General features: G+C 43.5%; 2 protein-coding genes across 5 annotated transcripts; both read right to left on the bottom strand.

The window, feature by feature from the left end:
• Positions 1–82: 82 nt before the first annotated feature.
• On the bottom strand, positions 83–15,176 carry gon4la (gon-4 like a). Of its 3 annotated transcripts, none has more exons than XM_056400296.1 (26): positions 15,032–15,176; positions 13,375–13,631; positions 12,465–12,700; positions 11,954–12,028; positions 11,784–11,834; positions 11,602–11,655; positions 11,117–11,212; positions 10,912–11,004; positions 9,713–9,874; positions 8,885–9,095; positions 8,592–8,693; positions 8,184–8,224; positions 7,960–8,075; positions 7,679–7,865; positions 7,252–7,338; positions 6,962–7,139; positions 5,992–6,142; positions 5,708–5,855; positions 5,511–5,627; positions 4,093–4,986; positions 3,678–3,773; positions 3,253–3,459; positions 3,028–3,171; positions 2,182–2,444; positions 1,785–1,887; positions 83–1,698 (listed from the first exon to the last, which is right to left on the bottom strand). In XM_056400296.1, exons 2-26 carry the CDS (start codon positions 13,604–13,606, stop codon positions 1,585–1,587), a joined length of 4,158 nt encoding a protein of 1,385 aa, XP_056256271.1. In that variant the 5' UTR covers positions 13,607–13,631; positions 15,032–15,176; the 3' UTR covers positions 83–1,584. The 3 variants fall into 3 exon arrangements, with proteins under 3 accessions (XP_056256271.1, XP_056256272.1, XP_056256273.1); XM_056400297.1 differs by lacking the exon at positions 15,032–15,176 and adding an exon at positions 14,801–15,015; XM_056400298.1 differs by lacking the exon at positions 15,032–15,176 and adding an exon at positions 14,559–14,626.
• Positions 15,177–15,609: 433 nt separating this feature from the next.
• On the bottom strand, positions 15,610–17,140 carry LOC130184380 (C2 calcium-dependent domain-containing protein 4C-like). 2 transcript variants are annotated; one of them, XM_056400358.1, is made up of 2 exons: positions 16,924–17,140; positions 15,610–16,771 (listed from the first exon to the last, which is right to left on the bottom strand). In XM_056400358.1, exon 2 carries the CDS (start codon positions 16,758–16,760, stop codon positions 16,140–16,142), a length of 621 nt encoding a protein of 206 aa, XP_056256333.1. In that variant the 5' UTR covers positions 16,761–16,771; positions 16,924–17,140; the 3' UTR covers positions 15,610–16,139. The 2 variants fall into 2 exon arrangements, with proteins under 2 accessions (XP_056256333.1, XP_056256334.1); XM_056400359.1 differs by having other exon boundaries at positions 16,936–17,140.
• Positions 17,141–17,798: the final 658 nt, after the last annotated feature.

Genomic DNA, 17,798 nt, shown 5'->3' with positions numbered 1-17,798 from the left:
ATTGTATAAGGTTTTAAACTGGACGAAAGAGGAAACCTCAGTCATCAATTGATCTGATTATGAATGAAAATAGACAAATCAGTTTGAAAAACATAAAAAATGTTTTTATTGAAAAACAGTGTGACCTTCATTCAGTTGTATTCAATATGAATACACAAACATTTTTGACAAAACCTTCACAGAACATCGGGACATCCTTCACTAACATATGTAAGGCCGCTTGGAATCATGGGAGTGATCAGGTAGGTTAACCCTGATGCATCTTGGGAAGACTCAAAAATATATATTAAAAAAAGATTCAGAAGCTGCAGGGTTACTTTTCAGTGCTTGAAGCATTTTAGGAAGACTTAGAAAAAAAGTCTGTAAGACAGAGTGTGGACAGGGCTTCATATATACTGAGTCTGAGTTGTGACCAGAACACGCTGAACCTCATTCACACCTGTGTCATGTGACTGGTTCACGCTGCAAATCTTCACTGTAGTGTTTCCTCCTTGTTTTGGAGACGTTTGACCTCACTGAGTCACTGAGACTCTCCTACCTGACACACCCACAAAAGGCAAAGTCTTGATGAAGTCAGAGCAGATAAATTAAAAATAAATAATAAATATAAATAAAACATTTGTGAGCAGCCTGAACTGAACTATGGACTCTGATTCATTTTCATACAGAGTGTGTTCTGTAATGACGTTCCTTCAATGCTCCAACAGACAGAGAAACAAACTGCAGAAGAAACGTTCTGGATAAATTCCACAACTGAAACCTTCAGGAAGTGTGAAACAATCAGAACACCCAGTCCTGGGTTAACTGGATCAGAGACGTTCTGAGTGACTTCAGGAGAACAAATCTGAACACAGACAATTCTGGTTCTAGACACCTAGAGTTCAAGGGTCACATTCCTCAAACTGAAATCAATCAAGTTTGTGAAAACTCCTGAACCCTCTGAAGAACTTTAGAAAGACTAATATGTTCTAGCAGCACTCAGTGAAGTGTAGAACAGCTGATGTAAACATTGCCGCTGTATGAAGAACTCTAGGATCATTCCGAACAAGCTCTAAAATGAAAACTGTAGAACATCCTGAAGAATTCAAAGTGATTAATGTAATCTAAAATTTGTCCCCACCACTCTGGAATTGTTCCGACTCTGAAACAAATCTGTTCTAGAGTGAGATTTTTGAAGCCAGAACACATCTCTAGAGTCACATCTTGAGAACTGTATTAAACCTTTCAGTTATTTTGAAATATCAGTTAAAGAATCTTTGAACTGAAAAGAATTTGCTTCAAACTCTGGAACCCCCTGAAGAGCATGTTCTACAAACAGTCAGTGTGGAACCATCAACCACTCAGAATTAGAATCAGTCAGGTTCCTTTGTGTTTTAGAATAATTCTGATGAATGCTAAAATCAACAGATCTGATTCGAGGATGGTGACTTGACTGAAGAGTTTAAACCAGTTCTGGGGTCTTTTCTGCTGAACTTCAGGAGACTTTAATGAATTGTGTCCCAAAGCAGCAGATCTGGATTAGACTCTTAACTCCGAAGTCAACTCTGTGGTTGGTTGCAGACTCGTCTGTGACAGGTCCAGCGATTAGTCAGGGGCTGCCTCCTGTCTGTTGATTGGCTGGCCCTCAGAGGAACAGGAAGTGGACTTTTGGGATGCAGACTGGAAAAGATTCATCAGGTCATGGAAACGAAGACTCACCTGGAGGAAACAGAGACAAAGTGACTATTACTCTGAAAATCCTCCACAGCTCTGCCCTTGGACAGTGAAGCCCAACCCCCTCTCACCTGTTGGGTGGTTTTGTTTCCCAGGTGGGCGGACACCTGTCTGAATGTTTTCCTGTTGGCTCCTCTCTGCTGACAGGCAGTCAGGATGGCACGGTCTGCCTCCCTGAAACAAAACATGATGGTTTATGTGGTTTTCATGTTTTATAATGTGATGTTTTCTATAATGTCTCTGTAATGTTGTTATAAATATAATATTGTTATGATTTATCTTTGATGTTTTTATGATGTGTGCGGACATAAGCCCTGACACTATGGTACTGGCTGTCAGCTGAGCCTCCTCTTCCTCTGATGAAGGCTATGTCAAAACCTGTTGCACCTCATTAAAAATCAGCTCAGACCCTGTCAGGTAAACATTAGTGACCTGATCATCTGCGTGTGTCTGTGTGTTTGTTCTGACCGGGTCCAAACGACGACCTTTTCTCCGGTGGAGCTCATCGAGATGTTTTTAGCACAAACTGGTTGTTTCTCTTCCTCTCTGTCACTTCCTGTCTCACTCTCTCCAGACATCTGATTGTTGACTCCCTTCTTGTTTCTGTCACAGTTCTGGAAAACTAAGTCCGCCTTTGTGGTCTCTGGACTGGTTCCTGTGGGCCATGAGTGGGCATGAAGCTGCTGGAAACACTCCTGCAGGTCAGGATGCTGTTTGAGGAGAGACACGATCTGAGAAAAGAAAACAGAGTCAGACAAACTAGGAAAAAAAAGAATGATTTAAACTTTTATCATTTAATCTGAGTTTCACATAAAGACCTGAATCTATTAATCAAACCTGTTGGAGTTTGAAGTTAACAAACTTTGTCTGGATTCTATTTTAATGGAGCTATTTGTAAGCTATTGCTACATAGCTGATGTTAGCATTAACAGCTGTTCAATCTCACCGAGAGCTTCAGCCATTGTTGTGTTTACCTTACAAGAGGTTATAATGCGTCCTCTGAGCAGCTACTTCTGGACAGACTGGACGCTACATCGACTCAGTAACAGAAAGCTAGCTGTTTAACATGCTAACTTCAGTAGAATAAAAGATGTGATAGTAACAAGAGTTAACGTTGATGCTTCTTTCCACCTCTGGAGACAGCTCTTTGTGAGTAAAGGAATGAAGTTTGATGCTGAACTCACAATGTTTCTTCTAGACTGGTAAGTAAACAGCTATTAATGCTAATGTTAGCCATGTAGCAATAGCAAAAACCTACATATATTAAAAGTAATGATCAGCTGATTTGTGAGGCTGTCAATGGTCATCATCTACCTTTTCCATGTCCTCACGTGGGGGGGTGGGGCTTCCCTGCAGTACTGACACCACCTGTTGGTAGAGGGATGAGCTTTCTCCCAGGCTTCGCCCCAGTTGCCGTAGGAACCGTCGGCTGCGTTCAAACATCTGTTGCTCCAACAACTGGCAGAGAAATACAACAGAGGAAGAGAGTTCACACAGGTTCAGGTTGAACCTGAGTGGTGTCAGAGTGATGTCACTCACCAGTCCACAGCGACGGGCCTGTCCTCGGTTCAGGAAGGCAGCAAAGTCTCTGAGCAGCTGAGGCCAGGGCTGCAGCACACAGCTCAGTCTGTCATACAGAAGCTCTGGGGCCCCAGAAGTCCCAAGGGGCCCCGTTGATGAAAATTGATCCAACACCTGCAGCAGCTGCTCAGAGAGGCCCGGAGACGCCTGCACCACTTCACACATCTGCACAGAAAACAGGAAGTACAAACCAAAACATGATGATGATAACAGTGACAGGAACACATCATCAGTTCTCTGGACCAATCAGGAACTACCTGAAATAATCTATCTATCTATCTATCTATCTATCTATCTATCTATCTATCTATCTATCTATCTATCTATCTATCTATCTATCTAATTTTTACACTGACAGAGACAGTCACAGTTGTTGTTCTTACTCTGTGGAGATAGTCCTGAGCAAACACCACGTCCTCCACCTCCCTCTGATCTTCATCCTCCTCTTCTTCCTCACTTCCTTCTGATGCCAGCTTCTCCTGCACATCCAAAGTTTTTGTAAAAGTGATTTATTATCAATTAATCTGCTGATTATTTCATTAATCAATCAATTAATCATTTTGTCAATAAAATATTGATTTAGTTTCACAAGGTGGAATCTTCAAACGACACATGAACATATTCAGTTTACTGATCAGATCAGGGTTGATTGATTGAATGTCTTTATGTCTTTATATCTATTCTCTGTCAGATCTTCACTTTCAAACGTCCACGTTGTAAACAACTGAAAACACTAACACTCACATACAAACAAACACACACACACATTCTCACTGTGTGTGAGATACTGGGACGGACCTGAGGTTCGAGGACTGACACTCTGGATTCATCTGAAGACGTCTCTCCATCATCATCATCATCATCATCACCTTCTTCTTCGGCTGCTGCTCTCAATGGCGCCAGTGTCACTTCCTGGTCACTCTCTGACTCCGCCTCTACATGGTCAGCCAGGTCGTCATCATGGGCGACACTTCCTGCAGAGCTGGACGATGATTCCGACAGGGCCAGGAGGACCTCGCTCTCCTCTTCCTCCTCCTCCTCTTCCTTTCTCTCCTCCTCATTAATCCTGATGACATCATTGTCCACTTCCACCTTAGAGGAGCCAGGGCCTTCAGGAGGAGGAGTCAGTGCCTCTTCATCACTCCTCACTCCGCCTCCATTCGAGGTGCGTTTCTCTTTTTCAGGAGGTGAAGAAGATGACCTCTTCTTCCTCATCTTCCTCAGGCCAGCAAGGGTCTGATAGTGGCATCTGATTTGCTCTGTGGTTTTCATGGAGACAGTGGAGGAGGTGATAATGTCGGTGGGGGTGTCAGTCCTGGTCAGGAGGAGTCGGTGGAGGAGGACTCGTGGAGGACTGAGAGCTCGGGGGCAGCAGGGTTTGTGAGGAGAAGGAGGTGAGCGGGAGGAGGAGAGGTCCACCTGTCCGTCAGGTAGGGGGGAGGAGTAAGCAGGAGGAGGGGGGAGGGGCTTCTGCAGCAGGACAAAGCCAATGCGCCTGAAGTCAAGGTTTTCAGGGAGGCAGGGGGGATATCGTGTCCCGGGGGGGAAGCTGTAGGTGTCGGAGGCGGAGCGGAGGAAGGTCAGGTGACTCTGACGGGTTCGAACCCCCCTGCACGGGGGTGGGGTCTTCGGAGCGGAGCCAAGTGGAGTGTTATAGTGTTTAATGGTCGGGTGGATGACAGGAAGACTCCTCTGTGTGTGTGTGTGTGTGTGTGTGTGTGTGTGTGTGTGTGTGTGTGTGTGGGTGTGGCGGGGTGGGGGTGGTTGGGGGGAGATAATTTTATTTAGTTGAAAATATGATGCTGAGTATTTTTAAAACATGTAAACCTGATTATAACAGACTTGACTCCATTCTGACAGCAGTATACAGTACAGTATACTTCCTGCAGTACAGTGTTCTGATGATCAGAGGGTGTAGTGACACTGTTTGTACAAACAGGGACAGGTCATCAACCTGGAGGAAGTGTTCAGCAGGTTCTTCATCCCTGATGAAGACCTGTTTTCTATCACATCTACAGGAGGAATCAGTTTCTGGTGGGCTGAACTTTTTATTTACCTTGGTCAGTTGACCTCTGACCTTTGAACCACTAAAGGTTTTTCACTGAGCTGCTGAACCTTTGATAACAACCAGGCACATGATCCAAACCTTACATATGTTAATATATATGTATATTAAAATTACATGAAGTGTATTCCTGACGTCTACCATCACCTACCACCAGCCACAGAGGCATGATGCTCTCCTCTCTCTCCACCGGGGGGCGTCGCTCTGCTGGATGAACAGGACGACAGGCCACCGGCATCGGCCATAGCACCCGCTGATACCTGAACACCTACAGAGGTATGTACCAGGTGAAAACGAATCTGACAGAGATTTGAAATCAGCTGTTTGACTATGACATTGCTGTGTTACCTTGACAACGTTGTCAGGGAAACCAGGTCTGCAGCACTGCAGGATTCTTCGTCGGACCTGGACCAGAGTCTTCCTCAGCAGGAACTGAGACACCAGCTTAGTCGGGTCACATGACCCCTCCATGTTCCTGAGACCCAGAACCAGGAGGCTGGGAGCACACACACAGAAACACAGAAACACACACAGAAGCAAACACACAGAGAAACACCCACAGTTAAACACAATCACAACAGAATGTCAAACAGTGGTCTGAGGTGTTAGTGTGTTTCCCTATGCGTGTTTACCAGTCCTCAGCTGCAGTGAAAGCAGCCGACCTGCGGGGGCAGTACAGAGCCGGGTCCAGGCTGGCACAGGGCAGCAGCTCTGGGTAGAGGAAGACTGGACGAGTGGCAAAGAGCCAGGCCAGTTCAGCCGGCATCACAGGGTAACACCGCACTGGATTTATAGAGACACACAATGGACACACCTCAGTGTTTGCACCAGCTGTTACCAGCTGATTCATTTCACACATGAAGCTGCTATAAAATGAGTTCACTTCACTTTCATTGGTGAAACATTTGAATTCTCTGTTGTTGGAGTCCTGGTGAAGATACAGATTTCCTTAAGTCCTGAATGACAATATCATTTTTAGTACCGCCCCTTAGTAGTCCACCAAGTTTTGATTGGTCGGTTATTCACAGGAAAACTAAATCAAAAGGAAGTGGCGACATCGGTCAGTCAGTGACAGATGGTTCCTGCGGTTATTAGACAGTCATGGTTCAACTAAGTGGACATATTTAGTGATAAAATAATAAATAGGACATGGAGATGTACAAATAACACATGTGAGGACTCCAACAACTCCTGCCTTACAGCAACTCTGAGCAAAAAAAAAACCTCACATATGAAATCAACCTGTAAACACAGTGTGTTACAGTCATCACCACCAGTGTGTCGGCAGGAAATCAAAGAGTCGATCTGGACGCTGAATGACGACACCAAGAAGGTGACATGTAAACTCTGCAGGCAAACACCCACCTGTCACTCATCAACATCAAACATGACTTATCATCAAAAACATGTCAGTAGGCTAACATTAGCCACTTAGCATGGACGCTCACTCTGAGGTTCTCCTGCTAGTTGTTCAGACACATTCAGAGTCATTACAGTTTTGTTAACAGGCGGATCACTACATTTACACGGCAGTAACATTCAAATTTTAAAGGCTCATTATTATGGTATATTTAACTAATTAAATTAAAATCATAGACTCACTGTGTCCTCTGGCATCAGGTGGGTGGTGTTGTGGTTGGTAGCTGATGGGAGTGTGTCGCAGCTCCTCCAGCAGCTGCAGCGCCCCCTGCAGGTTGGAGGATCTGAAGACGCTGCAGAAACCAGGACGAGCTGAAGACATGAGCAACTCTGATCGCTGAGCCAGCACATCCAGCTCGAACTGAGGGAGGGTGGGGGGTTTGGAGTTATTATCAAATGATTACACATTTAATTATGTGTTTATCAAACTGTGTGTGTGTGTGTGTGTGTGTGTGTGGGTGTGTGTGTGTTACCAGGAACTGTCTGGTCGTCTCAGCCTCACTCTGCAGTTTGGCCACAGGTGAAGTCAGCAGGTGAATCTGAGTCAGCAGCTGGACATGCTGAGAGACACACACATCAACCTCAACACACATGTTACATGCACATGTCACACTGAACACCTGATCTTAGACTGACACAGACTCATCCTGGATCAGACACCTGAGACCTACAGCAACACAACAGGACATACAAGACAATCTGGATCCCCCTGGTCCCAGGTCTTGGCACTGAGGAACCAAAGGGACCTGACCTATGAAGACTGACCACTGACCAAAGGCAGCACTCTTGCTGACCCACACACACTATTTGTGTCAGTATTAATGTCAGCTGATGTGTAGTCACACAACAGGTGTGTACTGTGTGACCTGGGTGCATATGTGTGTGTGTGTGTGTGTTTACCTGTTGTAGCTGCTGCTGCAGTCTGATCTTCTGCTGTCTGTCCAGCTTCAGTGTGTATGGCTCAGCATACAGTGAGTGTGTGTTACACATTGTGTGTGTCTGCTGTCTCCTCCTGATCAGAGCCAGCTGCTGCTTCACTGTACGTAGCTCTGTGATTGGTCCCTCCGAGTCATCATCACCCAGCTCTCTGTGAAATACACACATAGAGTCACTGTGTGTGTGTGTGTGTGTGTGTGTGTGTGTGTGTGTGTGTGTGTGTTCGTGTGTATTGTGTTACATACGGGCTGTGCTGCTCTGGAGGAGCGTGTGTCTGAACAGTGTGTGTTTCTTCCTGTGGCTCCTCCTCTTCCTCATGGCCTTCATCATCCACTTCCTGTCCTGCAAGGTCTTCTTTCAACTGACACACACACACACACACACACACACACATAAACAAACACACTTTTAGTGGGCAACATGTGGTCATGTGACTGTGTTAAGTCAGACAGTGCTCAGTGTGACTCACCGTCTCAAACAGCTCCTCCATCAGCTCGTTCACCTCCTTCTCTGGACGACAAACACAACAACATCAGCAGAGACACACAAACATTAAGAAACTTGTTTCATTTTGTACGACATGGAAATCAACTCATTACCCTGAAGAGAAAAGTTTGTACCAGTCGTCATAGAGACAACCTTCAGTCGTCATGTGACACATCTAGATCAAACCGAGTGAAGAAGATTCACCTTTCCTCAGGTCTACGGCTCCTGACTCTCCTGATCCACGTCACATACCTGGTTCATACTGACGCTCTCGCTACAGGCCTCATGTTCCCTCTTACACTTCTCTCCTCCTACCCGTGTGTGTGTGTGTGTGTGTGTGTGTGTGTGTGTGTGTGTGTGTGTGTGTGTGTGTGTGTGTGTGTGTACTGACTGGTGATGCGGACAGCCTTGTCGTCACGGTAATCCTCAAGGTCAGGTTCATCAGTGTCGGCCAGGAAGTTATACTCTGGATCATCTTCATCATCACACTCCTCTGAGAGAAAGAGACATACAGTCATACAGAGAAGCACACACACACACACGCGCACACACGCGCGCACGCACACGCACACACACACACACACACACACACACACACACACACACACACACACACACACACACACACACACACACACACACACACACACACACACACACACACACACACACACACGTCCTCACCTTCGTTGTCCATTTCGGAGGTCATTAGGCCTCTCAGCCAATCAGTCCATTCCCTGTCCTCGTGGGTAGAGCTGGAATCATACATATCAGGTGTGATGTCAGGAGCTCGGAGCTCCGCCTCCAGCCGGCCCAGCGGGACGTCACGTAGAGGACGCTTGGACCGAGTCCGGTACGCCATCAGACCCACCTCCTCCCCCGACTCCGACAGAGGCTGAGAGAGAAACAGTTTTTTTATTTGTTTATTTAGTTAGTCCATTAGTGAGTCACACACATTGACTGAGTTATGTTTGATATGTATATATATACACAACAGGAATCTTAAATCTCTATGAATATTAGATAATATAGAGCTGCAACCACTATTTATCATTTTTTTAATTTGACAGATTTTAGAGAAAGACAGAGGCTGTATGTGTCATGACATCCTGTGTTTTGATAATTCTTTAAATAAATATTTGCTGGTGGCAATGAAAATATTTTTTTGTGATCATGTTTTTTTTCTCTTTTTTTCATATGTGAAAAAGTCCTTAAAGCCAAGTTGTTTGTTGTTGTAATACTCATTTTGGCCACAAGAGGCTGAAGTGCACCACTACCCCAAGACATTAGAAAAGAAAACATGAAAGGTTTTAGTCCTATTTAATGTCTTCATGTATTCTAAACACAAGATACATTTAGTATATTGTGTGTAAGCCAGTAAACTAACTGTCATGTGTTTCTTTTGACTAGAAATATATTTAATCAGCGACGTCTCTCTGAACTCCTCATACCTACTGTGATGTTTGAATCTGTTCTGTATTAACTAACAGTGTGTTTTCAAGTGTTTCTTACCTGGAAGGGCTCCATACACACCGCCAGCTCCTCCTCCACAGCATGAAGTTTCTCCAGAAAGGTGCTGTCAGTCACTGCTTTGGGAGGCAGAGCTTTGGGAGGTGGGGGGGGTCCCATTGAGACAGACACCGGCCTCAAATTCCTGGATCGGCTCCGAGAAATCTGAAGGAGGGAGAGGGTCTTTAGGGTTTCCTGTATATTATGCTGTCATTTGGCCACATATCAGTGTAGTACAGTATAGTATAGTATAGTATAGTATAGTATAGTATAGTATAGTATAGTGTAGTATAGTATAGGATAGTATAGTATAGTATAGTATAGTGTAGTGTAGTATAATGTAGTATAGTATAGTGTAGTATAGTATAGGATAGTATAGTATAGGATAGTGTAGTGTAGTATAATGTAGTATAGTATAGGATAGTATAGTGTAGTGTAGTATAGTATAGTATACTATAGTACAGTAAAGTATAGTGTAGTGTAGTATAGTATAGTGTAGTATAGTATAGGATAGTGTAGTATAGTATAGTATAGTATAGTATAGTGTAGTGTAGTATAGTATAGTATAGTATAGTATAGTATAGTGTAGTATAGTATATTATAGGATAGTGTAGTATAGTATAGTGTAGTGTAGTATAGTATAGTATAGTATAGTATAGTGTAGTATAGTATAGGATAGTGTAGTGTAGTATAATGTAGTAAAGTGTAGCATAGTATAGTGCAGTATAGTATAGGATAGTGTAGTATAGTATAGGATAGTATAGTATAGTATAGGATAGTATAGTATAGTATAGGATAGTGTAGTATAGTATAGTATAGTATAGGATAGTATAGGATAGTATAGTATAGTATAGTATAGGATAGTGTAGTATAGGATAGTGTAGTATAGTATAGGATAGTGTAGTGTCGTATAATGTAGTAAAGTGTAGCATAGTATAGTGCAGTATAGTATAGGATAGTGTAGTATAGTATAGTATAGGATAGTATAGTATAGTATAGTATAGGATAGTGTAGTATAGTATAGTATAGGATAGTGTAGTATAGTATAGTGTAGTGTAGTATAGTATAGTATAGTGTAGTATAGTATAAGATAGTATACTGTAGTGTAGTATAGTGTAGTATAGTATAGTGTAGTATATAATGTGAATGTAAAAACTCCACTCAGCGGGAACAGTGTTGGTGCAGTAATTCTATAGTTGTACCTGCCAGGGGCTGCAGCTGTCCTCCTCCACTCTGACCAGTCGACTCCCTCTGGGAGACGAAGCTGTGCTCTCCATGTCGCTCTCCTGAAATGTCTACACACACACCGATACCAATAATCAATCATCAGGCATCAATACCTCAACACAAACCAATAAGCAATCATAAGTATGAAACAGCACTGCAGCAATCAGAACAGAGTCTTACATCTTCAGCTGTCTCATCCTCCTCTTCCTCATCAGGACGATACTCTTCATCAGAGGAGTCTTCTTCAGCCAGAGGGATGTCCACAAACTGAGGAGCCTGAAGACAAACAAACAACTGGAGCTGTGAAAGTTCCTGATGTTCTACACAGAACTTTACTCTTCAGTTTCACCTGTTCCCTAAAACGTTTGAAAATGTTTCAAATCAGTTTAATCTGTTCAATCTATTTGAAAGTATTTTTTTTTAATGCATAGTCATGCATGTTTTTTAAGGTTTTTAAATGAGTTGCCTTAAAATTTAAAAAAATTATGCTGAACTGGTTGAAAAATGGTTTTAACAAAATATAAATTTTTAAATATTCAAACATTAGCTTCAAGTGTTAAAAAAAACATTGATTTGATGTTTAAATGTTAATGTTTAAGAAAGTTTGTGTGAGACTTTACACTATAAAATAAAAAAACATGGGGATGTTTGACTTTGACCTTCACCTTGTTAACATCACTGGTTTTCTTGATGGGAGAGATGTTCCAGGCTGGAATCACCTGACAGGTAACACAAGAACATCAAGAACATCATCGTCTGTCTATGGAGAACTTTATTATTCAGTGTTCAGACTGATACAAACATTAAACAGATGTTATACAGATGTTAAACAGATCTTGTGTCTCACCACTCCTTTCTCCACAACTTCTTTAAACTTGGATCGAGTCATTTTCGGCTCCTTAACAAACGAAAAAAAACTGATCAGTGGAAACAGATCAATGAAGACATTTTGAGGAATGAAAATGTTAACAGACTCCAACCCTGCGTTCTGATTGGACGACAGACAGACAGACTCACAAATGGAGGGACGGCCTCGGTCTCGTTGATGGCAGCTTTCATCATGGCCACCACATGTTCGTTAGTAATCACTTCCTGTAGGTCAGAGGTCAGATTTACTTCTACAACATTTAGCTAACAATATTTTTTCAGTTGTTCTTTAACTTAATGAAGATTTTTTTATTTATTATGTTTGTGTGAAGCTCATTCAACAACAACACTGACCCTCAGACAGTCAAGTACACAGACAAACTGTATTTAAACAAAATTTTTTTTTTTCAAATTTGAACAAAAAGTTTAAATTAGTTCAAATGTTTATAACTGTTTTAAAGTTTACTTTTAAAATCTTACAAAATAAAAAGATTTTTGACAAAAAATGAAATGGTGACGACAGCATCACATGAAGAACCTGCCGCTGGAGTGAGATCAGCACGAAACTGGACTACTTCCAGTGTGTTCAGGTGTATACAGGTATGTTGTCAGGTGTGTTCAGGTATGTTCAGGTCTGTTAAGTGTGTTCAGGTGAACTCACGTGGATGATGTTTCTGACATTCACTGTGGTCAGGTTGTGTTGTTTGGACTTGGTCTCTAGTGATTGGTCCAGCTGTCTGTCAATCTCCACCTCAGCTGCCGCTTCCTCCTCTTCTTCCTCATCTTCGTCACTCTCTGAGGCTCCGCCCCTCTGCTCCTCTTCCTCCTCAGTCAGTTTTCCTCTCCTTTTCCTCACTGCTCTCCTCCTCGCTGCCTTCACCTCCACCTGACTGTCCTCTGAAAAACACACACATATAATGTGAACCTTCAGGACTCTGTTCAGGTCACTGATTCCATTCTGGATCTGGTTCCTGGATTTGTTCTGACACTCAACAACAACAAATCTCTTACTGGACCTTGATCATATCATGTTAATTAATGTGAAGCTTCAGTATGTAGGTTACACAGGATTGTGCCAAAGTCTCTGTACCATCTCTCTACGACCACCAGTTTTTGTAGTTCAGAGTGGAGACATTTCTCCAGAGAAATGATCAACTGATTGCAGTTCATTAAGCACAGCAGAGTCATCAGATCAATTTAATTTAATTTTCTTGGGCTTAGTACAGTAGACAGTAGAGAGACAGGAAATGGGGAGGCAGAGAGAGGGGGAATGACATGCAGCAAAGGCTGTCAGATGCAGGACTTGAACCGGGGCCAACTGAAGCGAGGACTGTAGCCTCTACATATGGGGCGCCTGCTTAGACCACTACGCCACACAATTCCCCAATAATCAATATTTCAGATCTTTCTCAGGTTGGAGCTACATGTTGTCAACATTAATTAGGATTTCAGCTGATCCCAAATCTGAGCTGAAACTATAACAATAACTTTAGTTAATGCCAAATGGAAGATGCACTTCATGAGGTTCAGACTCAGTAACATTTCTTCTTCTGTGTGTGTGTGTGTGTTACCCATGGTGATGATCAGGCTGGAGTCGGTGGTATCTTCCTCCACCAGCAGGTAACCTTCCTCCTCCTCCTCAGCTCCACCTCCTGCAGGAATTGGGGGTGGGGGCAGTAGCAATGCATCATGGGAAAGGAGCTGAGAACTGGATGGAGGCAGCCGAAGGCTCCAGGTGGAGGAGGGGGCAGCAGGTTGTGGTGTGGACGGGCTGAGCCTCAGACGTTTGCGGACCGGGTTCATTGTGCAGAACCATGACCTCTGACCTCTGCAGACACATGAGGTCATACACTGATCAATAACTGATAAATATCTCCCTGAGTTTCTGTGTCAGACCTCTTCTGATCTCAGATCCAGACAGGTTTTGCTGACAGGAACACTGATTCATGGGAATGTCCTGCTATCTATCTATCTATCTATCTATCTATCTATCTATCTATCTATCGATAAAACCATTAGTTGATCAATCGATCAGTTGATCGATGGATAAATAATCACATTATTTTTGTCTCCATGAGGATGACTGATTAAAGACAATGATTAAAAATGAGTCCAAACGTCCACTGTGGAGATTCAGTTCAAAGAAACCAAAGCAGAGAAACTGAGCATCAACCACCTTCATCTTACTTCAACTGTCAATCATCGATTCTGCTAATCAATAAATTATTTTAGAACTATGAGGAAACGAAGCCTGAGCTCTGTACTACGAAGCAAGACTTGAGGTTAGTGAGGTAATTTCAGGTTTAACGCTGGGTTTGCAAGGCCACTTCTTACTTAGTACATCGCCACGGTAACATGCTGAACTTATGTTGAAACAGATCAACATGTATAAAAATTCTGCCTACTGAGCAATCACTGCTCTTGGAAAATTACATCACCATTTGTAGAAGATCCTGTGAAGCTCAGTGTGCGGATAATGTATGGGTCTGTGAGGAGGTCCGAGTTCAGACATCTTTGTCCCTGATGATGTTTATATGAGTGGCCCTCACTACTGCACAGGGCCCCTCCACAGCGGGAGTGGACCCCTATGTAGGAGGGCCTTTTGTGTGACATCATCCTACAGGAGAAATTTAATGACTGCACTGAAGTCTGTAATAGGACATTAAAGTTAAGCCTAATTTAATGAAATACAGACGTGATTACAGTTAGCTCTAATGATCAGCAGTGATATTAACTCATTCAGTCAATGTTTTACCAGCTGTTGCTTTTATCCTGGGTCACGTGTTTAACATCTTTATCTTGTCTAATATTATAGTTCCTTCTATTGCAAAACATGTTGCTCCGTTGTCAGGATACCTGTCTGTGATTGGTCACAGGCTGCAAACTCCACCCCTTTATGTGAACGTGCTAAGGTAAATCAGAGTTGATTCACCGAGCTGTTTAGATCCGGTTAAGTGAAGTTAGATAACTAAAAGATCCTGGATATGTTGAACCTACTTTGAGGTGCAGTGCCGGTGTCTACAGTCCGGTATCAGGGGTCTCTCTAATCGCTGTCCTCCGCCGCTAACATGCTAACAGCTAATATGCTAACACTCTCCACGTCTGATAGCCGCTAACGTTAGCTTGAAGACCCGGTCTCTATCCGGTCCGACTCACGCTAACGATCCGGTAACGGTCACTTTAAAACGGTTTAACGTAAACGCTTTGATACAACACAGACTCACTTACCCGCCACAACGATCAGACGCTTCTGACGTCAAAAAACTACATTTCCGGGTGTGCGTCACGACGTAACTGTGACTCCAGCGGGAGCAGCGACATGACGGTGCGATTAAATCAATGAAGACAAAACTTGAAAATGAAATGCAACTCCTGAGATGTAAGGTGGACTCCTGCAGTGTGACACTGACATCACAACAACACAAAAAAGCAGTCACAAAGTCACTCCAGGAAGAACGATGATGATGCCCTGTGAAAACTAGTAATGTGTGCCTTGGCCTGCTATTTACCTCATCTGTTATGTAAAAGTCAGACACAGGTCACGTGATAAACTTCATTACTAAATATATTCCCTATACAGAAGACAAGTGCTGTCTCTTCTTTTATGTGGTTAAAGCATGTTTTGAAAAACATTTTTTGGCAAAGAAGTTATACAAGAGAATGAAAATACCAAGATACATCTCCGAACTTTTATATTAAAACAAAAATATCATGCATCTTCGACTTTTCCTTTTGATGTAATAATATAGCGAACCGTTGTACCATGTTCCCTGAAGATAGTCACTTTGATAAATGTTTGTTTTGTTCACAGAACTTTATTATCAGCTGTTACTTCAGTTCTTTTGGTAACCTGATGTTAAACACATTTTCACTTTTAATTAGCAAACAAGTCCACAGTGCAAACGTTTGAAACCAGTGATGACTCTGAAACAGGAAGTGTTTACCAACGACTCTGCAGCTTGTCAGTGAAGTCGTCAGATTATAGTCCAGAGTCCCCCAGACCCCAGTCTGTCCCTCTTCATCAGAACCACCAGTCTGCAGAGAACACTCAGACCTGCGGCTCAGCTGCTGCAGTCTCAGGCGGGAACAGACAGCACCCCTGTCCACAAGGTCACAGCTCAACTGATATTTTGAACAGTTTGTATCATGAAGGCGAGTCTGCAGTTACCATAGAAACCGCCACATGTTGCTTAGGATGATTCAGTCATTTAGCACACGAAGATTCGATAAAAATAATTTATTTCAAACATTTCATTAAAATCTATGAACCCAGTGACCAGACCTGCTGCACTGACAGTCTGGTCCACCTGCCAGGTGTGATTACATTCATGCGATGTCAGCGGGTCTTCCTGGCTCTGGGACTCAGAGCCTTCAGAGAGGCTGCAGGTCTCTTCAGCTCCCTCATCACCTGCAGACCCAGAGCTTTAATGGGCGGCAGACAGATCCGGGACCTGCTGGGAAGGGGAGGTGGGTCTGACGGGTCCCTCAGACCCGGATCCTGCAGTTCGTTGTCTGTGACCGCCACGGTCACTGGTTTGTTCCGGTGAAACATGGACTCCCGCCGGTGCGTGCACGGACTTGCGGCCAGCACAGCGCGGAAGCCATAGGGCGTGGTCACCTTCTCCACGTGCGGCAGAGACATTGCCGCGCGCGTCGTCAGGTCTGTGTCCGCATTCGCATCCTCTGCCGCTGCAGCGCGGCGGGGAGCTTTGATCCGCGGCGGCAGGCGGAGCAGGAACCGAGGGGAGGCCGCGGGGCTGAGTGGGACCTCGGGGGGACTCCCTCCTGGACTGTCCTCATCATGGTCAGACAGCAGTCTGGTCCGATCCAGGGAGCGCCGGTATGGCCGCGGGGAGAGGGTGAGGAGCGGACTGCGGGATGGGATGAGGAAGTGCGGGATCCGCTCCGGGGTCAGAAGCAGACTCCGCAGAGACGATCCGGATTTGACAGCCGACATGATGCCTGAGGCTGCAGAGGGAAGAGGTTTCAGTTCAGACTCAGAGACGTTTGTCTTCCAGGCGGATCACCAAGTCAGAAAAAACAGTCTTAGCAGGGTCAGGGTTCAGTCCGGACGACTGACAGAGACAAAAACCAACTGGGGCTCGGTAGAGTCAACTTACCTTTAGTCTCACCTGGTCTGAAGCAGGCCTGTCTCTGATGACCTGGTTTTATATCAGCAGCAGCAGCAGGTGGATCCAATCAGACTGATCCGACATTAGTCCTTCAGAGTCCAGAATTACTGAATTAACCACTCAGATGTTTACAGGACGAAAAATCACAGGCGGCTTTTAAGTGATTGGCCCACAGACATGTTCACGTGATGACTTAAGGGAACATCATGTTAATGTGTAAATATAAACGTGTTTTTGTAAACATCCTCCTCTGTGAATGAGAAGAAACTACTGGATCCAGACTGATGATGTTCACCGACTGGACAGAGCTGAATTTTTGATTTCATTAACTTCCCCAAACCATTTTCAACCATCACATTTATTATGTAACTATTAATAATTCAGGTCTGTTAGGCTCAAATTCAGATGTCACTTTCACAGTGGAGTTTGTTTGACCCATAAAACTGAATCCACAGAAAACCATTAATGACCTCTTAATATTCAATAATTCATTCATTATTAAAATGAATTCACATTCACTTAATTAATTCAATTTAATTGAACTCTTACCAGGCAACAAAGCAACACCTGAATTTGTAGCTTGACATAATCATTGTAAGTGTGATTTTCATAATAAAAGATCAACACCCCTGGACAGATAAGAGTATATTATGGGGTGGTGGCAGTAATGAAAGTGATGTCATCTGAATCACCTGAGAAGACAGAAAACACAGGATTTACCCACATGTTTCTGTGAATCTGTATATTTTACGAATTCATTTATTTCTATTTCACTAAAAGTCAAAAGTTCTGTTGAACAGAAACAGACCTGCCCACACCAAACTCTTTTTCATGTTTTTAACCGCACTGGTAAAAAAAACAAA

This window comes from Seriola aureovittata, chromosome 16, assembly GCF_021018895.1.
Source record: "Seriola aureovittata isolate HTS-2021-v1 ecotype China chromosome 16, ASM2101889v1, whole genome shotgun sequence".
NCBI classification, from domain to species: domain Eukaryota; kingdom Metazoa; phylum Chordata; class Actinopteri; order Carangiformes; family Carangidae; genus Seriola; species Seriola aureovittata.
The sequence above is the reverse complement of the archived record's forward strand: the minus strand, read 5'-3'. Positions and strand labels throughout refer to the sequence as shown.

What these genes read in the sequence shown, in the direction of transcription:
- gon4la (XM_056400296.1), bottom strand. Translation starts at nt 13,606, where the DNA reads ATGAACCCGGTCCGCAAACGTCTGAGGCTCAGCCCGTCCACACCACAA. An exon ending in CAGCCTGATCATCACCATGG is followed by an intron (nt 12,701 to 13,374) that starts GTAACACACACA and finishes TGTGTTTTTCAG; the next exon opens with AGGACAGTCAGGTGGAGGTG. An exon ending in AGGATGAGACAGCTGAAGAT is followed by an intron (nt 11,005 to 11,116) that starts GTAAGACTCTGT and finishes GTGTGTGTGTAG; the next exon opens with ACATTTCAGGAGAGCGACAT.
- LOC130184380 (XM_056400358.1), bottom strand. Translation starts at nt 16,760, where the DNA reads ATGTCGGCTGTCAAATCCGGATCGTCTCTGCGGAGTCTGCTTCTGACC.